A 23,457-nucleotide genomic window follows, 5' to 3' on the forward strand; every position below is an offset into this window, starting at 1 on the left:
ACACAGACTTGCAGTCCTCCAAAGACTACTTGTTCACTCGTGCTCGCTCTCTCTCCCTAATAAGGGAAAAAGAGGTGTCTCCATTTCACAGTGAGAGGGGAGACATAACAGACAACTCACTAGCTTACGATGTTAAAAGTCCATTGCGTTACTTTTTCCGAGCTCTGTGCTCAGAGATCTTGGGTCTCTAGGCACACAGCCTTAGATTTTCCATCTCCCATGACACACCAATCTGCCTGGACACCGACCTTCGATCCGCCTGTCTCCAGAGCCACGAGATCTCGTCCCTCTGAAAGTGAGTGAAACTCTTAGGCCGAGCCCTTGGCGTGCCAAATAACGGCCAGTCATGAAATCCCGAGAGCGGGTCCCATTCCCGCAAAGAACCGTAGTCAACATGTAACTCCAGGTCAGGGTCTTCAAAAGAACCCCGACAGGGAAAATAGAGATATTAAAGATGGAAATAGAGCTGTTTCCGAAGATGCAAGCAAAGGAGTTGTCGTTAGGCGCCATTAAACCTCCTTAAGCCCCTAAAACAGTATCTGAATGCAGAGTGAAGGTAACAGTTGCAGAGAAAGTGCAGTGGATAATAATGTGCAAGATCAAAAAGAGGAAATGAGCCATACAACATGGAAACAGGCCCTTTGGCCCATCTGACCAAGATGCCCATCCAAGCTAGTCCCACTTTCCCACGTTTGGTCTCTATCTTTGTAAAACCTCTCCTCTCCATGTACCTTTTAAAATATATGCTTGCTTGTTGATGCTTCTCAACCCTAGGTAAAAGACTGTGTGCATTCACCTTATCTATGCTGCTCGTGATTTTATACACTTCTATGAGGCCACCTTTTACTCTCCTATGCACTGGTGAATGAAGTCTGCTCAACCTCCTTCCAGAACTCATTGCCTTGAGTCCCAACAACATCCCCATAATTCACATGGAAATTAGCCTTTCAGCCCGTCTACTCCATGCCAACCAGACACTCATCTACAGTCGTCCCATTTGCCTGTATTTAGCCATGCATCTCTAAACCTGTCCTATCTGTGTACCTATCCCACTGGCATTGAAATTTAAAATGAAAATAGATTTCGAGATGTAGGAAATCAAGAGGTATAAAATCATACAACACAGAATCATAAAAGCCAAAGAGAGGTCATAAATGGAGCTAAAATTAGTGGGAAGTTTGAGGATTGGAAAGCTTGTAAAAAACAACAGAAGGCAACTGAAACATCATTAAAAATGAAATATGAAAGTAAGCTAGCCAATAAAATTAAAGAGGATAGCAAGAGTTTCTTCAGATACATAAAGCGAGGCAAAAGGGGATATCGGACTGCTGGAAAATGATGCTGGAGAGATAGTAATGGGGGATGAACTGAATAAGTATTTTGCATCAATCTTCACTGTGGAAGACACTAACAGTATGGTGGAAATTCCAGATGTGAGGAATCGTGAAGTGTGTGAAGTTACCATTACTAGGGAGAAGGTTCTTACGAAACTGAATAGTCTGAAGGTAGGTAAGTCACCTGGATCAGGTGATGTATACCCCAGGGATCTGAAAGAGGTGGCTCAGAGATTGTGGAGACATTGGTAATGATCTTTCATAAATCATTACATTCTGGAATGGTTCTGGAAGACTGAATAATTGCAAATGTCACTCCAGTCTTCAAGAAGGGAAAGAGGCAGAAGAAAGGAAATTATAGGCCAGTTAGTCTGCCCTCTTTTTGGGAAAATGGAGTCGATTGTTATGGATGTGGTTTCGAGGTACTTGGAGGCACATGATAAAATAGGCCGTAGTCAGCATGGTTTCCTCAAGGAAAATCTTGCCTGACAAATCTGTTGGAATTCTTTAAAGAAATAACAAGCAGGATAGATGAAAGCGATTCGGTTGATGTTGTGTACTTGGATTTTCAGAAGGCCTTTGACAAAGTGCCATATATGAAGCTGCTTAACAAGCTACGAGTCCATGGTATTACAGGAAAGATTCTAGCATGGATAAAGCAGTGGCTGATTGGCAGGAGGCAAAGAGTGGGAATAAAGGGAGCCTTTTCTGCTTGGCTGCCAGTGACTAGTGGTCTGTATTGGGCCTGATACTTTAGTCTCGAGAGACCATGGATTTGTGCGTTGAAAAGTTTCCAGGCCACAGGCCTGGGCAGGTTTGTGTGGGAGAACGGCAGTTGTCCATGCTGCAAGTCTCCCCTCTCCACACCACTGATGTTGTTCAAGGGAAGGACACTAGGGCTGATACAGCTTGGCACTGGTGTCGTCGCAGAGCAATGTGTGGTTAAGTGCCTTGCTCAAGGACACAACACGCTGCCTGAGCTGAGGCTCGAACTAGCGACCTTCAGATCACTAGACCAATGCCTTAACCACTTGTCAATGATCTGGATGATGGAGTTGATGGCTTTGTTGCAAAATTTGCAGATGATACGAAGATAGCTGGAGGGGCAGATAGTTTTGAGGAAGTAAAGAGGCTACAGAAAGACTTACACAGATTAGGAGACTGGACAACAAAGTAGCAGATGGAATACAGTGTTGGGAAGTGTCTGGTCATGCACTTTGGTAGAAGAAATGAGAGGGTTGACTACTTTCTAAATGGAAAGAAAATACAAACAACTGAAGTGCAGAAGAACTTGGGAGTTCTCGTGCGGGATCCCCTAAAGGTTAATTTGCAGACTGAGTCTGGAGGAAGGCAAATGTGATGTTGGCATTCATTTCAAAATGGCTAGAATATAAAAGCAAGGATGTAATTTTGAAACTTTACAAAGCACTGGTGGAGCCTCTCTTGAGAGCAGTTCTGGGCTCCTTATCTTAGAAGGGATATGCTAAACTGGAAAGGTTTAAAGGAGGTTGATGAAAATGATTCCAGGATTGAGTGGCTTGTCATGAAGAACGTTTGATGGCCTTTGGCCCGTATTCACTGGGATTCAGAAGAATGAAGGTACAACAGGACATTGATAGGATGCAAAACTGGGCTGAGAATTGGCAGATGGAGTTCAATCCAGATAAGTGTGAGGTGGTTCATTTTAGTAGGTCAAGTATGATGGCGGAATATAGTATTAATGGTAAGATTCTTGGCAGTGTGGAAGATCAGAGGAATCTTGGGGTCCGAGTCCATAGGACACTCAAATCTGTTACACAGGTTGATTGTGGTTAAGAAGGCATATGGCGCATTGGCCTTCATCAATCGTGGGATTGAGTTTAAGAGCCAAGAGATAATGTTGCAGCTATATAGGACCCTGGTCAGTCCTCACTTGGAGTACTGTGCTCAGTTCTAGTCGCCTCACTACAGGAAGGACATGGAAACCATAGAAAGGATAGAGGAGTTTAACAAGAATGTTGCCTGGATTGGGGAGCATGCCTTATGAGAATATGTTGAGTGAACTCGGCTTTTTCTCCTTGGAGCGACGGAGAACGAGAGATGACTTAATAGAGGTGTACAAGATAATGAGAGGCATTGATCATGTGGATAGTCAGAGGCTTTTCCCCAGGGCTGAAATGGTTAGCACAAGAGGGCATAGTTTTAAGGTGCTTGGAAGTAGGTACAGAGGAGATGCTTTTTATGCATAGAGTTGTGAGTGCATGGAATGGGCTGCCACCGGGCAGTGGTGGAAACAGAAACGATAGAGTCTTTTAAGAGAGTCCTGGATGGCTACATGGAGCTTAGAAGAATAGAGGGCTGTGGGTAAAGCCTTGGTAGTTCTAAGGTAGGGAGATGTTTGGCACCACTTTGTGGGCCGAAGGGCCTGTATTGTGATGTATGTTTTCTCTGTTTCTATGTTTACCTGCTTCAACCACTTCCTCTGACAGCTTATTCTACATGCATACCGCCCTCTGTGTAAAAATAAGTGGATTGATCCTTCAGTTTGTACTAAATCTTTGCCCTCTCTCCCTTTCACCTTTAAACCTATGCCCTTTAGTTCTTGATACGTGAACCACCGAGAAAAGACTAGGTACACTCATACCCTCTGCCCCTCATGAGTTTGTACACCTCTATAAGGCCACCTCAATTTTTGTCCTCCTCCAGAAGGCAGTGGGATTATTTACCCATGGCTGGTTCATGAGCCTGTCCCCGAAAGGAGTTTAGTTTTCGTCTGTCGCCAGCGAGGAGGTACTACATGAGGCTTGCTGTTGGAGAGACTTACACATTCAGCTCTCCTTGTTGCACAACTGCTAGCCAGTGGTGGAAGGAAGTCAGAGCGTCAAGCACTACCCACTACACTACCACACTGGACACGTTGCAACAAAAATTTTACGTACAGCAATGTGAAACGAGCTTCCAGAGGAAATGCCCACATTTGCAGCAGAGTGCTGCCTCCCTCATCTAATTTTGCCTGTCTCATTTCACGCAATTGTTTATATGCTCACCGTCTCCAGTGGGTTAGGAGCTAACTTGTATTTCTTTAACTTTCTAGCTTTATAGAAAATCAGATGAATCAGCCAGGGCCGAGCTGTGATTTCCTGGAGGCTGCTCCTGACGAGAGAGCAGCTATCACTTGCGATACAGTCACAGGTTTGTATTTCCTTCTGGGCCTTTGAAGTGCATGGGTTATAGGTCACATGAGAAAAAGAAATAGAGAGGAAAGGCAGATGGTAGAACTGCTGCCCCTCAGTGCCAGAGACAGTTCAGTCCTGACCTGTGGTTTATAAGCAACTGTGTGGGTTTCCCCTGCATGCTCTGGTTTTCTTCCAATTCCCAATGACGTGTTTGTTGGTGGATGAATTGGTTGCTGGAAATTCTCCCCAAGTGTGTGGGTGAATGGAGTAAATCTGAACATGGGTAAAATAAAAAACTGCTTATGCAGGATTGGTGTAAATGGGTGATGGTTGATGCCGACTTGATGGTCCAAAGAGCTCATCGTGCTGTGTAACTCAAAATCCAGACAATGCAAGCAGTATTTGAGAGCTCTCTTGGCTTAAATAGGCAGGATGTAACACACAAAACACAGGTCAGGCAGTATCTGTGAAGGGAAGTGAACAGTTGACTGTTGGGTCAAGACATACCTGTCTTGATGACCTGGTGAGATTTGACCCACTTGTGGTTGATTCTCAGTGAGCCTGGTATCATTTAAACATCTCTCAATAACCTAGAAGGACATGGGAGGGGGTGGGTTGGGTGTAACACTGATGACCATTAATAAATGTGACTTTGTTTTAGTGTTCTTTATAAGGGTCAGTAATCTGTCCACAGCCCTTCTTCTGCGTCCAACTGAAACTTGCAAGAAACTTCTGGTGGTGACTGTTAGCTATTTCGTGTGTCACCATCACTTAAGCACCTGACTTGTCCAGAACCTGTTCCACCCAACATTGTTCAGTGCAGGAAGGTGTAGTTGGAGGGACACCATGAGCTGGAGGCCTGTTTCTGTGCTGTATGAGTACTGAATTTTTTTGGCGGCTTTGCAAAATAAAGTAGGTTTTGATAGAATGTTTGTAAGTATGAAGTGTTGCCAGTGTCATAGGGTTAATCAGCATAGAAACTGGCCCTTTGCGTCAGAAGTGTCTTAATGTATGAGGAGAATGTATCTGCGCCTGTACCTGTAGATTTCAGAAAGAATGAATGGGGGGTGGAGGGGGGGTGTGATGGGGAAAATCTGATTGAAATCTTCCGGATATTGAAAGGTGTACATAAACTTGACACGGAGAGGATGTATGCAGTAGTGGGAAAGTCTACGACAAGAGAAACAGCTTCAGACTAAAGTGGTATCCCTTTAAAATTGAGAGGAGGATGAATTTCTTCAGCTAGAGGGTGGTAAATCTGTTGCCACAGAGTACTTTGGAGGCCAAGTCTCCGAGTGTAACGCAGAGATTAATAGGTTGTTGACTGGTAACGCGGTTAAGGGTCATGGGGAGATGGCGGGAGAATGAGGGTTGATAAAATCAGCCTTAATTGAGTGGTGGAGAAGATGCGGTGGGGGGGGGGGTGAATGTCCTCATTCTCCTCCAGTATCTTAGTCTTATAGACTCTGTGTTGACCATCAATCACTGATTTTACATCAATCCCACATTAATCGAAATTTATTCTCCCCTCTTTCCCAGTTTCTACCACAAACTAAGGTCAACTTTAAATTGCCAACCCTTTGTGTGAATGAACCATGCTGAAATAATCTCCTGGTAAAATTTTTACAGATATCCATGACTCAGAAAATAAGTTAAAAATAAGTAAATAACTGTGGTGACCACATCTCCACGATGTTATAATATCAGCATAAAAAGCACATAAGACTGATGAGAGTGATCACTAAAAATAGAGAAGGAAAACTAATTCTGCCATCCGTAGGATGGACATGTGTACTTAATGTCAGACTTGAATTTAATAATAATTGAAGGAAGCTCAGGCTTGTGTGGGGGTGTATACAAGCTGGGGATAGCCCGTAACCACATTTTACAATGGATATACTTTATATGGAATAGTGCTTTTGTACAGAAAGGTATGTACCGGTAATTGGAATGGATTTAAACCAAGTTGCTCTGTTGAGCACAGAGCAGTAGCAGTGTAGGAAATTTTGTGCACAAAGCTGTCTTGAAGGATGCTACTTTCCAACTGTGCTCCAGAATCTTTATACTGCTGCTGAGGGTCTTTGGGGTACCTTGTGGTGAAGAAGATTTCCTCATGTAAGTACCAGATCCCAGTCTCATGATTTTTTTGTTGTTGTTTGGCCATTCTTCCCAGAACAAGATGATTTGGACAGCTTCCCCTCGTTGTCTCAGTCAGCAGGCTCGGAATCGACAGTCACCCTGTCACATCCCAGCAGGTACGGTACTTTATTCCTCAGTATGTGAATATCATAGGTTATTGTTGATCCCAAATTTCCCTTGAGAAGGTTGGGGTGCACTGTCGTCTCAAACTGCTACAATCCTTCCCGCAAAGGTACTGTTGAGCAGGGGTTTCGACCAGGAGAGGGGTCCTGCAGGTTGTGGTTTCCTTCTAAGATCTCAGAACAACCAAAAAAAATCAATGTAGGTATGAGGTTTGAGTTGGCAACGATCTGTGGAAATCTCTGCCCAGGGAAGCAATAGAAGCTGCCCTCTAAATGTATTAAAGACACAGCTAGATAGATCTTTGCATATGGAAAATCAAGGGCTATGGAGAGATAGCAGATAGGTTGAGCTGTTTCCACACCTAGACTAGCCACAATCTTACTGAAGGAGCAGGCTTGACAGACCACATAGCCAATTCCTGCTCCTATTACTTATGTTCTTATGACAGATTGGTGTGTTTCAGTGAAAGGAAATTTATGTTTGAGGGATAAAGACGAACTGAAAATCTATATATTCCTTTACTTTTGGTTCATAGAGCAGTACAGGGGCAGGTCCTATAGCCCCAAATGTCTGCTTTAGATAGATAGATAGATACTTTATTCATCCCCATGGGGAAATTCAACTTTTTTCCAATGTCCCATACACTTGTTGTAGCAAAACTAATTACATACAATACTTAACTCAGTAAAGAATATGACATGCATCTAAATCACTATCTCAAAAAGCATTAATAATAGCTTTTAAAAAGTTCTTAAGTCCTGGCGGTAGAATTGTAAAGCCTAATGGCATTGGGGAGTATTGACCTCTTCATCCTGTCTGAGGAGCATTGCATCGATAGTAACCTGTCGCTGAAACTGCTTCTCTGTCTCTGGATGGTGCTATGTAGAGGATGTTCAGAGTTATCCATAATTGACCGTAGCCTACTCAGCGCCCTTCGCTCAGCTACCGATGTTAAACTCTCCAGTACTTTGCCCACGACAGAGCCCGCCTTCCTTTCCAGCTTATTAAGACGTGAGGCGTCCCTCTTCTTAATGCTTCCTCCCCAACACGCCACCACAAAGAAGAGGGCGCTCTCCACAACTGACCTATAGAACATCTTCAGCATCTCACTACAGACATTGAATGACGCCAACCTTCTTAGGAAGTACAGTCGACTCTGTGCCTTCCTGCACAAGGCATCTGTGTTGGCAGTCCAGTCTAGCTTCTCGTCTAACTGTACTCCCAGATACTTGTAGATCTAAAGTCCACCACCATCTCCTTGGTCTTGGTGATATTGAGACGCAGGTAGTTTGAGTTGCACCATATCACAAAGTCCTGTATCAGTTTCCTATACTCCTCCTCCTGTCCATTCCTGACACACCCCACTATGGCCGTGTCATCAGCGAACTTCTGCACATGGCAGGACTCCGAGTTGTATTGGAAGTCTGATGTGTACAGGGTGAACAGGACCGGAGAGAGTACGGTTCCCTGCGGCACCCCTGTGCTGCTGACCACAGTGTCAGACCTACAGTCTCCCAACCGCACATACTGAGGCCTATCTGTCAAGTAGTCCACTGTCCAATCCACCATGTGAGTCTATTCCCATCTCCGTTAGTTTGTGCCTTAAGATCTTGGGCTGGATGGTGTTAAAGGCACTAGAGAAGTCAAGGAATGTAATCCTCACAGCACAACTGACCCCCTCTAGGTGAGAGAGTGATTTGTGCAGCAAATACGTGATAGCATCCTCCACTCCCACCTTCTCCTTATACGCAAACTGAAGAGGATCCTGGGCGTGCCTGGTTTGTGGCCTCAGATTCTGTATTATCAGCCGCTCCATGAATTAAACAAAATCTCTTCTGCCTACACATAACCCATTCCCTGCAAATACATGCATATGTCACTCTCTTAAACGTCTCATCTGTATCTGCTTCCACCCTGGCAGCTCCACCACTGTGAAATTTTTTTTTGAAAATGCCCTGCACAATTCTTACAGACTTTCCTCTTCCCTTAAATGCAGCATCCTCATTTAGAAATTAATGACGCATTTAAAATTTTTTATTCTCGGCTTTATTCCTCTGAATCTTTGAATGACAATATCTCTGTTGATCAATTTTTACAGAATCTGAATATTCCTTCACTTTCATCTGATTTTAAAGCCAAACTTAATGCGCCTATATCATCAGAAGAAATATCTTTTGCAATTTCTGCACTGTCCTCAGGGAAATCTCCTGGACCTGATGGGTTCCCTGTAGAATTTTATAAATCATTCTCTTCACTTCTTTCTCCTCAGTTACTTTCAGTATTATCTGACTCATTTAATTACGGCAAATTGCCACCCTCTTTCAATGAGGCATCTATTATTCTTCTATTAAAAAAGGGCAAAGACCCAACAGAGTGTTCCTCGTATAGGCCGATTTCTTTGCTCAATGTTGATGTAAAGATCTTAGCTAAAGTTTTGGCTCATAGATTAGAAACCGTTATTCCCTCCATTATCTCTGATGACCAATCAGGTTTTATTAAAAACCGTCTCCCTTTTTTTAACTTTTGGCGTTTATTTAATATCTTATACTCAGCTCCAACTGGGATTCCTGAATGTGTTATTTCCCTCGATGCGGAGAAAGCATTTGATCGTATAGAGTGGAACTACCTTTTTGCAGTCTTAGAAAAATTTGACCTCGGTCAAAGTTTCATCTCTTGGATCAAATTGCTGTACCTGTGTCCTACTGCTTCTGTTTTAACTAAATTTTCAGAAATCCCAAGTATTTAATCTCAAACGTGGCACCCGTCAGGGATGCCCCTTAAGTCCCTTTCTCTTTAATTTGGCTATAGAACCTTTGGCGATAGCATTTCGAAATTGTCCTGAATTGACCGGGATTTGGAGAGGGGGTGTTGAGCATAAAGTTTCTCTTTATGCTGATGACTTATTACTCTTTCTCTCAAATCCATCTACATCCTTACCTCTAAGGTTTCCACTTCTTGACCAGTTTAGCCAGATCTCTGGCTATAAACTCAATTTACATAAGAGTGAACTTTTCCCAATTAATAAAGAAGCACAAGAACTAATATTTCGTGATCTCCCTTTTAAAGTAGTCCATAATCAATTTACTTGTCTTGGAATTACAGTCACAAGGAAGTTTAAAGATCTCTTTCGTGAAAACTTTGCCAATCTTTCATATACTATAAAACAGAGTCTGGTACAATGGTCACCTCTATCTATGTCTTTGGTAGGTCGTATTAATGTTGTTAAAATGTATGTTCTCCCCAAATTTTTAGACTTATTTCAATTTATCCCAATTTTTATTCCTAAATCTTTTTTTGATTCCTTAGACTCTATTATTTTGTCATATCTGTGGAAGAATAAGCGCTCTAGAATTAATTAAATCCATCTCCAAAAATCTAAAAAAGAGGGTGGCATGGCTTTACCTAACTTTCGTTTATATTATTGGGCAGCTAATATACGTTGTGCTACCTTTTGGTCTTTCTTCCACGGCCAACCCGAGTGCCCTAATTGGGTGGCAATGGAGTTGAGCTCCACTAAAGAATTATCTATCTCTGCACTTCTTGGCTCTGCACTCCCTAGTAGTCTGTCCAGATTAATAGCTAATCCTCTTGTTAGACACACTTTGCGTATATGGGCTCAGTTTAGGAAATGCTATGGTTTCCATGGTTTTTCCGTTTCCAGTCCTGTCGCACATAATCACCTTTTTTTACCTACTACGTACAATTCAGCATTCCATGTTTGGTATAGGAAGGGCTTTAGACATTTTGAAGATCTTTTCATTGATAATCGCTTCGCTTCTTTTCAGCAACTCTCTGTTAAGTTCAATCTGCCCAATGCTCATTTTTTTAGATATCTCCGAATTAGACACTTCATTGCTCCTTTAATTCCTAACTTTCCTGAAATGCCTGCGAAAAATGCTGTGGACTTATTTCTTTCCATTAATCCACTAGGTAAAGGTTTAATATCAATTATTTGAGATAAATTAGCAGCCTTACGACGGGCCCCTGTGGATAAAATTAAAATGGCCTGGGAGCAGGATTTAAATACCTCCTTATCCGATGAGAGCTGGGACTCGATTCTCAAATTGGTTAACTCAACCTCTCTTTGTGCTCGCCATTGCCTTTTACAGTTTAAGATTGTTCATAGAGCCCATATGTCTAAATCTAAACTATCTCGATTCTACCCTAACATTAGTCCGCTCTGTGATAAATGCAAGAGGGGTGTGGCCTCTCTCATCCATATGTATTGGTTCTGTCCTAGCTTGGAGAAATTTTGGAAAGATGTCTTCACTACGTTATCGTGTATTCTGAATCAGCACCTAGAATCAAACCCCTTAATTGCTTTGTTCGGTTTCTGGGGCGAGACAGATTTACGTCTGAGTCCGACCAAATGCCGAATATTATCCTTTGCCTCTCTCCTGGCTAGACGCTTGATCCTCCTTAGATGGAGAGATGTTGCCCCGCCCACTCATGCACAATGGCTTAACGACATTATGGCCTGCTTGGACCTTGAAAAAATTCATTATTCAGTTCTTAATTTGGATCTAAAGTTCCATAAGGTCTGGGGACCTTTTATCGAGTACTTTCATAACCTTCCTCTTGACTAGGGTTTTTTTTTCTTTTCGGTCCCTTGCTTTCAGCTCCCTTTTTTTTCTGGTAGTAGGCATTATTATCCTCTGTTGCTAGGTGTATTCACAGTCTGGGAGTTTGATTGTCCTGATTTATACTCTCTATATTGTGTTGTGGTTTGACATAACCTGGGACAAGATCTGATTCTCCACCCGTTGTATGCCGGTCATACTTCTATCAGACACACAGACATAAAAGAAAGAAACATGAGCAGGCAAAAAAGTGAAGGTTTGAATTAGATTTAAAGAGGAATCACGAAGTTCTACAACTTGGAAATAGGTCCTTCACTCCAACTTGTTCATGCTGACCAAGATGTTTGTTGGAGCTAGTTCCTTAGCTCCTTTTTTGGCCCATATCCCTCCAAATCTAACAAAAATCATTGGACTCTGGCATAGTGCCAGAGGACAGGAAAATTGCAAAAGTCGCTCCACTCTTTTTAAGAAAGTCGGACAGCAGAAAGGAAATTATAGACCATTTAGCCTGATCTCAGTGGTTGGGAAGATGTTGCAGTTAATTGTTAAGGATGAGTTTATGGAGTACTTGGTGACCTGGGGCAAGATAGGACAAAAATCAGCATGGTTTCCTTAAAAGAAAACCTTTTGGAATTCTTTAAGGAGGTTACAAGTAGGATATATAAAGGGGATGCAGTGGATGTTGTATAATTGGACTTTCAGAAGGCCTTTGACAAGGTGCTGCACATGAGGCTGCTAAACAAGTTAAGCTCATGGGATTACAGGAAAGTTACTGGCATGGCTAGAACATTGGCTGATTTTTAGGAGGCAGCGAGTGGAAATAAAAGAATCCATTTCTGGTTGGTTGCCAGTGATAGTGGTGTTCCTTAGGGGCCAGTGTTGAGACTGCTTTTTATGCTGTATATTAGTGGTCACCAACCTTTTTAAGCCCAAGATCCCCCTACCTCGGCCTTAGTGAAAGGCAAGATCGACCTACTAAACCGTTTAGAATAAAAACAGTTCAGATTGTACTTCCAACTTGAGGCCCTTTATTTGGGCTAATTGTATTTACATAAAATGCTTTTGTCAAACTTTCAAATTAATTTAACCAAGAAAACACTGTAACTAGCATATCAAACAGGCCATAGCGGCATCGAGCTCATCCAGTAACGCCTTGAATAATCAGTGCTGAAGCGCTTTTGCTCGATTCAAATTCATCAGTTTGACCACCAGTGTAATTACATGAGAAAAGTCCACAACCTTCCCAGCCAAGGCCTGGCTGATGAATCACAATCACACAGTGATAATCCAGAAAGTCGGGAAAATCAGGGTTATTACGGCACAGTGCTATAAAAACCAATGCGCACACCGTGCATTGCTGGGGCCCCATCAGTAGCAATTGCCACCAGTTTATGAATGGGGATGTTATTTTCACAGACTTTTTTTTTAAACTCATTGTAAATATCCTCACCTCTTGTTCTCTCCTTTAAGTGCAAAAGAGTGAGGAAGTCCTCCTTTGTTGTAAAATCCTGCAAAGCCATTCTGACAAATACAACAAGCTGAGCTGTTTGCATTACATCCAGGGTTCTTCAAACTGTCATGAAAAATATTTGGATGGACTTTAAAACTTGACATCATTAGCTGGGAAAGTGCTTGTGTCATTACAAAATATTCACTGAGTTAGACAAGGAATTCTGTTGAAAAGTCTACAGGACTTTGTTTTAGGATGTAAACTGGTATAATGGGTAAAGGGCAACACACACAAAATGCTGGAGGAAGTCAACAGGCCAGGCAGTAACTACGGAAAAGAGTAAAGTCAACGTTTTGGGCTGAGACCCTTCATCAGGACTCGGCCTGTAACACCGAATCTACTCTTTTTATATATACAGATGCCTCCTGGCGTGCTGAGGTTTATCATACTAAAGTTTAATTCAAGAGTCTAATACCAACAAATTTCACATCATGTCAAACAGTGATACTAATTCTGATTCTGAACAGTGGGATGGAACAAGGGATATAGAATCATACAGCAAGGAAACAGGTTGTTTAGCACAGCTGGTTGATGCTGACTGTGATGCCCATGCAAACTAGTCCCACTGGCCAGCATTTAAAACCTTCCCTCTCCATGTACCGGAATAAAAAAGGTTGTGAAGGTTATGGGCCAATCGCTGGCAGCATCCTTTAAATGTTGTTCTTGTACCTGCCTCAACCACTTCCTCTGGCAGCTCATTCCTCATACATACTACACTGTGTCTAAAAGAAAAAGTTCCCTTCAAGTCCCTATTAAATCTTTCTCCTCCCACCTTAAGCCTATGCCCTCTTGTTCTTGATTGCCTAATTCTGGGAAATGGTGCATTCATCCTAATAAGGCCCTCATGATTTGATATGAGGTGAGAATTTGAATGTTATTGAAATGGAGGATCAGTCTGTATCAAACTGTAATGAATATTGGAACAGGTCTGGAGGACTAAATATCCTGAGAGTACTTTGTATGTTTTATTTTTGGAGCCATGAATTCAGGATATGGTGTGGGTGTAGGCTAGGTGAAGAACTAGAATGCATTTTGTAGTTAATTCACATGTCGATAGATTAGGGCTGCAGATAAGACTGCTTTGTACGAGATGGGTTCAGCTTCTTGAGTATTGTTAGATTTGTTGGAGCTGTCCTCATGCAGGTAAATGGAAAATTATTCCAGCACATTTGTAACATCTGCCTTGAGATGTTAGGAGGTGAGTTACTCGCTGCAGAACAATCAGCCTCTTGCTCTGCTGGTGTATTTATGCCATTGATCTGGTTAAGTTTCGGTGATAATTCTCAGGGTGTTGCTGGTGGGCGCTCAGCAATCAAATGGGAAGGGTCGAATCACAAACCAGAGAAAATCTGCAGATGCTGGAAATCCAAACAACACACACAGAATGCTGGAGTCCGGTCCTGATGAGGGGCCTTGGTCCGAAACATCGACTGTACTAATTTTTGCAGATGCTGCTGAGTTCCCCTAGCATTTTGTGTGTGTTGAATGGGAAGGGTAGTTGGTTAGAGCGTATCTTATTTAGGATTTTAATGCTTGGTAATTCTGTGGTATAGGTGTTTCCTGAATGCAGTCCAGACCCTGCTACACACAGGCACGGACTGTTTCATTTACCGAGACGGTGAACAGAATGCAACTTTGTACAATCTTCAGTGAGACTCGGGTTCTTTTGCCGAGTTCAAATTTATTGTCATTAACGTACCGTACTTACCCAAGGTATAAATGTAACAAAAGCTTGCTTTTTGCAGCAGTAGTACAGTACATGATGGATATGACAAAAATAAGGTAACAAACTTCAATTTACATAAATTGTGTATAACTTCTGTGACGAAATATAGATAGAAACATTAGTGCAAGTTGAGAGATGGGGGAGAGAGGAGAGATGTAATCTGAGGCAGTGTTTGGGAGTTTCAGGTCAGTTCGATGACCTTGGGGAAGAATGTGTTGTTGAACCTTGAGGTTTTGAGTCTCCAGGCTCCTGTACCTCCTGCCTAATGGTGGTAATGGGAAGAAGAGCTTACCCAGATGGTAAGGGATCTTAATTATGGGACCATAATATTTTGAGATATCATCTCTTGTAGATACTCTTGATGGGAGAGCCATACCTGTGATGAAACTGGCTGAGTCCACTACTCTTTTTAGCCCCAGGCATTAAAGTGCATTAGAGCTTCCATGCCAAATAAAACCAGATAGAATGCTTTCCGTTGTACTTCTACAGAAGTTTGTCAGAGTCTTTGGTGACCTGCTGGATCTTGTTAAACTTCTAAGAAAATAAAGATGTTGCTGCACCTTCTTTGTGGTTTTGTCTGTCCAGTGCTGCTTCCTCTCCCCACCCCCACCCCCATTTCTGACCTTGTGACAGAAGGAAGCTGGTAGAGAAAAGATGTTTGGGTCAGAACTTTGCCCCGAGGAACTCCTGGGGTGGAATGTTTGACTTCCAGCAACCACAATAATCTGCTTTTGTATGAGATTTGACTCCCAACTGCCATTTCCCCGTGTTGCCCATAGAGTTCAGCTTCAAATGGGCATCTTAGGACCACAGTTCAAGTCAAGGGCTCTTGCTCTCAAGTCACATGATGAGGAAGATTGTGAGGTTCAGAGTTCATCCTTGATTCAGTCGTCTCATAACTGTGGGATAGAAGTTGTCCTTTAGCCAGGGGATGTATTTTCAGGCTTTGGCATCTTTGCCCAGTGGAAGGGAGGGGAAGAGGAAATGTCTCAGTTGGGTGAAGAGTTTGATTATGTTGGCTGCTTTCCTGAGGCAGTGGGAAGTGCAGAAAGAGTCCATGGAAGTAAGACTGGTTTGTGTGATTGACCAGTTGCTAGTTTGCATACTCACCCGATGTTAAATCATTGGGATTTCTGGAGAGTGGATTATCAGAGTTTTACTCTACCTGGGCATTTTTCCACAATGTTGTGGGTCAGTGAAGTGATGTGCATGTAAGCATTCACCTTCTTGAGTATCTGTGCCCTGCTGTAAACCCCTGTCCCTCCGTTGCTGTCTCTCACACAACAGCACGTATCCAGTGACTCTGTTTCTGAATGTGATGCTCTCTTCCATTCCAGCATCGACAGTTTTGAGGAGGACGCTGACGCCGACCTCTTCAGCGGCACAGACTCTCCGTCAGGGAGCAGCAGCAGGCTTCCGGCCGCAGCACACAGAAGAGCCAGAGCCCTGCTCGCTAATCACGAGACGCGGTCAGAGAAAGAGGAGGGAGAATGGGAGCTGGGCAGCAAGAACCACAAGTTCAAACGCTGTACATTCAGCAGCAAAGTATCGGATCAAAGGAATAACGAGATGGAATCGATAGACTCTTCAAAGGCGTGAGTAATGTTGCCTGGTCTTCCCTTTCCCCCTCTTCCGGATGAAACCACCACCGAACACTGAGCTGGTAGAGAGCAACTCACTCGCTTGCTTTGATTGGTATATTGTTACTGTCTTAAAACCAGGTTTAATATCACCGGCATGTAGCAGCTATGCCAAAGTACTATGGAAAACTTCTAAATTCCATCCGTACAGATCATTTCATCATATTGAGGTAATACAAAGGAAAAGCAATGACAGAAAAAGTTCAGGGCAAGCCTAGGAAAAGATGCAAGGTTATAACGAGATAGATTGTGAGGTCAAGAGTCCATTTTATCATATAAGGAGATCATTCAACAGTCTTACCACCTTCTTTAACAGAAGCTGTTCTTGAGCCTGGTGGTATGTACTTTCAGCCTTTTATATCTTCTGCTCAATGGGAGGGTGGACATGCTAAGCTGAGTGCAGCTTTGCTCACTTGCCCAGGTACATTGCTTGGTCTGACCCTTAGATCAACTACTCCCCTGTTTCATTATCTAGTGGTTTGCTTTTCTGTTGCTTGTCTTAGTTTAATCTCGGGTTTTGTTTGCTCCTGCAGATTCCTTTCCAGCCCCATGTTCCCCAGTGACTCCACACGGTCCGTTTGTGTGTCTCTGAGCTTCAATCGGTATTGTCTCCCTCGATGTTTGTCGGTGTGTGACCCCTGTATGCAGTCAGACTATATTTAATAATATTTTTCATTGATCTTTTCACTTTATTTTGGGTCTAGCCAAGGGCAGCATTCATCATCCATCCCTGTACTGGTAATTAAACACAGCATACAATAAAACCCAGTAGACAATGACTTAACTAATAGCTGAATACTGGAAATAAATTCAGAGTCACTGCAGCGTTTCTTCTATTTACTTACTTTCATGACCCTTTTAAGTTCCACAACTTTGAACAGTCATCTGGACTGCCAGTCCGGATAAGAGATCTCAGCCTGAAACATTTACTGTCCGTTTTCCTCCACAGATACTGCCTGACCTGCCGAGTTCACCCAGCAGTCTTATTTTAGACTGTAAGACATAGGGAGCAGAATTAGGCCATTCAGCCCTTTGGGCTCTGTCATTCCATCGTGGCTAACTTCTTATCCCTTTCAACCCCTTTTCACCTGCCTTCTCCCCATAATCTTTGACGCCCCGACTAATCAAGAACCTATCAGCCTCCAATTTATACCCAATAACTTGGCCTCCACAGCCCCCGTGTTTTAGTGAATTCCACAGATTCAGTACCTACTGGCTAAAGAAATTCCCCCCTCATCTGTGTTCCAAATGGGTATCCCTCTAGTCTGAGGCTGTACCCTCTGGTCCTAGACTCACCCACTATAGAAAACATCCTCCCTGCATCCAGTCTATCCAGACTTTTCAATATTCGATAGGTTTCAGTGAGATTGACCCTCATTCTTCTAAACTCCAGCGATAGAGGCCCAGAGCATCAAACGCTCCTCAAATATTAACCCTTTCATTCCTGTAATATATCTTGTGAACTTCCTCTGGACCCTCTCCGGTGGCAGTATACCTTTCAGATAAGGGGTCCAAACTGCTCATAATACTCCAAGTGCGACCTCACCAGTGCCTTAGAAAGCCTCACCATTACGTCCTTGCTGTTATATTCTAGTCCTCTCAAAAAGAATGCTAACATTGCATTTGCCTTTTTACCACTTTATTAGTCTACAAGGTAACCTTCAGGGAATCCTACAGAAGGGTTTCCAATTCTCTTTGCACCTCTGATTTTTTAATGTTCTCTGTGTTTAGAAAATGGTCTGCCACTTTATTCCTTCTACCAAAGTGCGTGACCATACACTTTCCCACACTATGTTCCATCTGCCGCTGCTTTGCCCATTCTACCAATCTGGCCATCTGCAGACTCGCTGCTTCCTCAACACCTCTTAACCCCCCACCTATCTTTGTATCATCTCTGAACTTTGCCACAAAGAGGTCAGTTCCGATATTCAAATCATTTACATATAACGTGCAAAGAAGCAGTCACAGCATCGACCTCAGTAGAACACCACTAGTCATCAGAGGACAACCAGAAAAGGCCCCCTTTATTCCCACTCTGCCTATCTTCTATATATGCTAGTATCTTTCCTGTAATACCATTGGGCTCTAAGCTTGTTTAGCAGCCTCATGTGCGGCACCTTGTCAAAGGTCTTCTGAAAATGCAAGCAAACCACATCCTTTGTGTATCCTGCCCTGTTATTTCCTCCAAGAATTCCAACGGATTTGTCAGGTAAGATTTCCCCTTAAGGAAGTCCTATTGACTTTGTCTTATTTTAAGTGCCCAGAAACCTCATCTTTTTGGATGGATCCAACATTTTCCAGCCTCTGAAATCAGGCTATAATTCCCTTTCTTCTGCCTGCCTCCCTTCTTAAAGAATGGAGTGATACTTGCAATTTTCTAGTCTTCCAGAACCATTCCAGAATCTCAGCAGGCCAGGCAGCGTCTATGGAAGAAAGTACAGTTAACATTTCGGGCCAAAACCCTTCAGCAGGACTGGAGAAAAAAAAAGCTGAGGAGTAGATCGAAAAGGTGGGGGGGGGGGGGGGGGGGGAGGGGTGAAAAAATCACAAGGTTATAGGTGAAACCTGGTACGGGAGGGATGAAGAGTAAAGGGCTGAGAAGTTGATTGGTGACAGAGACAGAGGGCTATGGAAGAAAGACAAAGGGGGGAGGAGCACCAGAGAGAGATGACGAGTGGGCAAGGAGATAGGGTGAGAGAGGGAAAGGGGGATGGGAAATGGTGAAGGGGGAGAGGTGGGGAACATACTGGAAGTTTGAGAAATCAACGTTCATGCCATTAGGTTGGAGGCTACCCAAATGTTATACAAGGTGTTGCTCTTCCAACCTAAGTGTGGCCTTATGGCCTTATCACGATAGTGGAGAAGGCCATGGATGGGCATATTGGAGTGGGAATAGGAAGTGGAATTAAAATGGGTGGCTACTAGGAGATCCTGCTTGTTCTGCTGGACGCGGCATAGAGGCTCAGCGAAGCGCTCTCCCAATCTACGTCGGTTATCACCAATATACAAGAGGCCACACTGGGAGCACCGAACACAGTAAATGACCCCAACAGACTTACAGATGAAGTATCGCCTCACCTGGAAAGACTGTTTGGGGCCCTGAATGGTAGTGAGGGAGAAGGTGTAGGGGCAGGTGTGGCACCTGTTCCACTTGCAAGGATAAGTGCCAGGAGGGAGATCAGTGGAGAGGGACAAATGGACAAGGGAGTCACGTAGGGAGCGATCCCTGCGGAAGGCAGAAAGTGGGCAGGAGGGAAAGATGTGCTTGGTGGTGGGATCCTGTTCGAGGTGGTGGAAGTTTTGGAGAATTATGTGCTGGATGTGGAGGCTGGTGGTGTGCTAGGTGAGGACAAGACGAACCCTATCCCTGGTGGGAAGATGAGGCCACCATCAATGCTACCCTCAACCATACACCATCAACACTGCTCTCAAATGCATCTCTTTCATGTACGTCTGCTCTTACCCCATCTTCCTGCCACCCTACCAGGGACAAGGTTCCTCTTGTCCTCACCAGCCTCCATGTCCAGCACATAATTCTCCGAAACTTATGCCACCTCCGATGCGATCCCCCCCCCCCCCCCCGCACTTTCTGCTTTCCACAGGGATCGCTCCCTACATGACTCCCTTGTCCATTCGGCCTTCCCCACAGTTACCCTTGCAAGCAGAACAAGTGCTACACCTGCTCCTACACCTCCTCCCTCACTACCATTCAGGGCCCTAAACAGTCCTTCCAGGTGAGGCGATGCTTCACCTGTGAGTCTGTTGGGGTCATTTACTGTGTTCGGTGCACTCAGTGTGGCCTCCTGTATTTCAGTAAGACCCGACGTAGATTGGGAGTCTGCTTCACCAAGCATTTACTTTCCGACTGCCAGAACAAGCGTAATATCCCAGTGGCCGTCCATTTTAATTCTACTTCCCATTCCCGTTCTGATATGTCCATTCATGGCCTCCTCCACTGCTGTGAAGAAGTCACACTTAGGTTAGAGAAACAACATCTTGTATTTCGTTTGGGTAGGCTTCAACCTGATGGCATGAACATCGATTTCTCAAACTTCTGGCAATGCCCCCCATTCCCCCCACCTTTCACCATTTCCCACCCCCTTTCCCTCTCTCACCTTATCTCCTTGTCCACCCATCACCTCCCTCTGGTGCTCCTCCCCCTTTTTCTTTCTTCCATGGCCTGGCTCTTTCACTATTCAACTTCCAAACTCTTTACTTTATCCCTCCCCCTTCAGGTTTTACCTTGTGTTTCTCTCACCCCTCAACCCTTTCAAATCTACTCCTAGCGTTTTGTCTCCAGTCCTGCCGAAAGGTTTTGGCCCGGAACGTCAATTGTACCTTTTTCCATAGTTGCTGCGTGGCATTTTATGTGTGTTGCTCAGAATTCCAGCATCGGCAGATTTTCTCTTGTTTGCCATTCCAGAATCGAGTGATTCTTGATAGATAATTACTAATGCCTCCACAATCTCTTTAGGCACCTCTTTCAGAACCCTGGAGTGTACACCATCTGGTCCAGGTGATTTCTCTAGTTTCAGACCTTTTATCTTCCCAAGCACGTTCTCCTTAATAATTACAACTGCACTCACTTCTGGCCCCTGACGGTCTTTGTAGTGTCTTCCATAGTGAAGACTGACCCACAATACTAAATTCCTCTGCCATTTCATTGTCCCCATTACTCCCTCTCCAGAGTTATTTTCTTGTGGTCTGATGTCCACTCTCACCTCTTTTATTGTATATATTTTCACGGTAACTCCTTACCAGGCAAGCTTCTCTTCCTGTTTGAATTTTCTAGACTTACCAAGGAGCCGGAGCGGCAACACTCTCTTGATAGGGAAATTATTGCTGTCTGCATCGGGGAAGGGGGTGTCCCAACCTGTGCTACAATCAAGAAAGGTAGGAGTTTAACATGGGGCCATGCAATGCATTACTCATGGCCACCGTCAAGATTTGGGATATGTCTAAATAAAAGGGGCCAGTGTTGATTCAGTGACAGCTTTGACAGTGAAGGCACTCCTTTTATTTTGTGCCTGCTCCTTGAAAGAGGAGTGAGGAAATTGTTGCAGCTTTATACAACTCTGGTTGGGTTACATCTGGATAATTGTATTCATTTCTGGTCTCCCCATTATAGGCAGTATGTTGAGGCTTTGCTGAGGGTGCATTTAAAATTCACCAGGATGCTGCCTGGATCAGAGGGCAGAGTCTATAAGGAGAGGCTGGGCAAACTTGGGCTGTTTTCCCTGAATCAGTGGAGGCTGAGGGGAGACCTGACAGAAGTTCATAAAATTATGAGAGGCAAAGACAAACGACTGGAATCGTACTTGCCAGGGTCTAAATGTCAAACACTAGAGCGGACAAGTTCATACGAGATGTGTGGGGCAGGTTTATTGGTGGGTGCCTGGAATGTGCTGCCGTGTGTGGTGGTGGAGTCAGACATGACAGAGGTTGAATAAACTCAGGCTATCATCCTGGTACAGGTGTTGAGTTTAACTGATGTTTCGATGACAAGCTCTGCCATTTTCATGGGGGATATGATAGAGGTGCTTAAGAGGCTCATGGATCAGTACATGACTATTCCGAGAATGGACAGATATGGACATTGTGGCGGCAGAAGGGATTAGTTTAATTAAGGATATATCTTAATTAGTTTGGTACAGAATTGTGGACCAAAGGTCCTGTGTCTGTGTTGCACTGTTAAACAGCCAATTGATATCTTTACTCCACAAGATACTTTCCCGTCTATTTGACTGGGATCTTGTTGTTTTGTGAATGGTGTCCGTAGTGTGCTGATGCAACCTGGGACACTGTAGCTCAGGGAGTGGAAGGTGAGCATCAGGACAGGTTTTCCTGTGGATGCATCCATGTGGAATAAACATCTTTGTTGTCCTTGTCTTCCCGCAGAGCAAGAGGAGCTATACAGTTTGCCTTCGCCAGCAGCGTCTGCCTTCTCCGGGACCACAGTGACCCTGTCACATCCGAGCAGGTGCGGGGACTGCTTTAACCAGCTGGTCATGGGGCTCGGTAAATGCTAACGGGTGCCCAGGATGAACATGTAATTATCCAACAAATAAATCGTGAGAGATGGTACATATTGGGTAGAACAAGGAAAGGCAAAGCATAGACACAAGAGAGCAGCACACACAAAATGCTGGAGGAAATCATCAGGTCAGGCAGCATCTATGGTAATGAGAAAACAGCTGACATTTCAGTATGATGAAGGGTCTCGGCCCGAAACGTCAACTGTTTACTCATTTCCATAGATTCTGCCTGACCTGCTGAGTTCCTCCAGCATTTTGTGTGTGTTGTTTGGATATCCAGTATCTTCTGACTTTCTCGTCTATAATCAGAAGAGATCCTATCGAAATCAAGCAATGCATACAAAATGCTGGAGGAACTCAGCCGGTCAGGCAGCATCTATGGAGGGGAATTGGCAGTTGTTGTTATGTGCTGAGCTGGGAAGGAAGGGGACAGAAGCCAGAATAAGAGGAAGGGTGGACGTGAACGAATAGAGCTGGCATATCTCAGTGAAGATGGGCAAAGTCTAGGCGAGCAGTAGTGATAGGGGATCCTATAGTAAGGGGTACAGATTAGTGTTTCTGTGGCCACAAGCAAGACTCTGGGCAGGTGTGCTGCTTCTCTGGTGCCAGAGCCGAGTATGTCTTAGTGGGCACAGGTTATTTTGAAGGGGGGGATGGTGAGCAGCTGGAGGTTATGGTCCATATTGGTACCAGTGACACAAGATGGGAAGGAGGACAAAGTCCTACAAAGACAGCTTAGGTAGAAAGGTTGTAATCTCAGTGTGGGTCCTTGTGCTAGCGAGTCAAGAAATGGGAAGGTGATACAGTTAAATAAGGAGCATAGTGGACGCCTTTAAATACCTGAATAACTGGGATATTTACCAAGGCAGGTGGGATTGGTACAAGAAGGATAGGTTGTAGCTAAACTGTGATAGCTTCACAGGGAGTTTTGCTAATGTTATTCAATAGAGTTCAACGTAACCTGATGGGGTATATGTAGCAGGTCAGCAAGTAGAGGGGTTGACAATAAGATAGATTTTAAGTCAGCATAGTCTGTAACAAAGGGTGGGTAGGATCACATTAATATACAAGGTGGGACTGATGGGCTGAGGTACACTTATTTCAATGCAGGACGTATTACAGTAAGGCAAGTGAACTTTGGGCCTGGATTAATACATGTGTAGTAGCCATTACAATGATGGTTGAGGGAAGGGCAGGACTGACAGCTCAACTTCC

The 23,457-nt window shown here is 43.9% G+C and overlaps 1 protein-coding gene across 6 annotated transcripts in view; it reads left to right on the plus strand.

Annotated features, from left to right (window-relative positions):
• Positions 1–23,457, plus strand: part of LOC140716918 (uncharacterized) — a 42,835-nt gene that overhangs the window by 10,022 nt on the left and 9,356 nt on the right. For 5 of the 6 annotated variants that reach the window (XM_073030056.1, XM_073030047.1, XM_073030018.1 and 2 more), the window contains exons 5-9: positions 4,408–4,505; positions 6,663–6,744; positions 15,905–16,162; positions 21,000–21,100; positions 22,106–22,187. In XM_073030056.1, the coding sequence (XP_072886157.1) occupies positions 4,408–4,505; positions 6,663–6,744; positions 15,905–16,162; positions 21,000–21,100; positions 22,106–22,187 (621 nt within the window). Of the gene's footprint in view, positions 1–4,407; positions 4,506–6,662; positions 6,745–15,904; positions 16,163–20,999; positions 21,101–22,105; positions 22,257–23,457 lie in introns of all 6 variants that reach the window. The other variant, XM_073030066.1, reaches the window with a different exon arrangement.

This window comes from Hemitrygon akajei, chromosome 2 (assembly GCF_048418815.1).
Source record: "Hemitrygon akajei chromosome 2, sHemAka1.3, whole genome shotgun sequence".
Taxonomy (NCBI): domain Eukaryota; kingdom Metazoa; phylum Chordata; class Chondrichthyes; order Myliobatiformes; family Dasyatidae; genus Hemitrygon; species Hemitrygon akajei.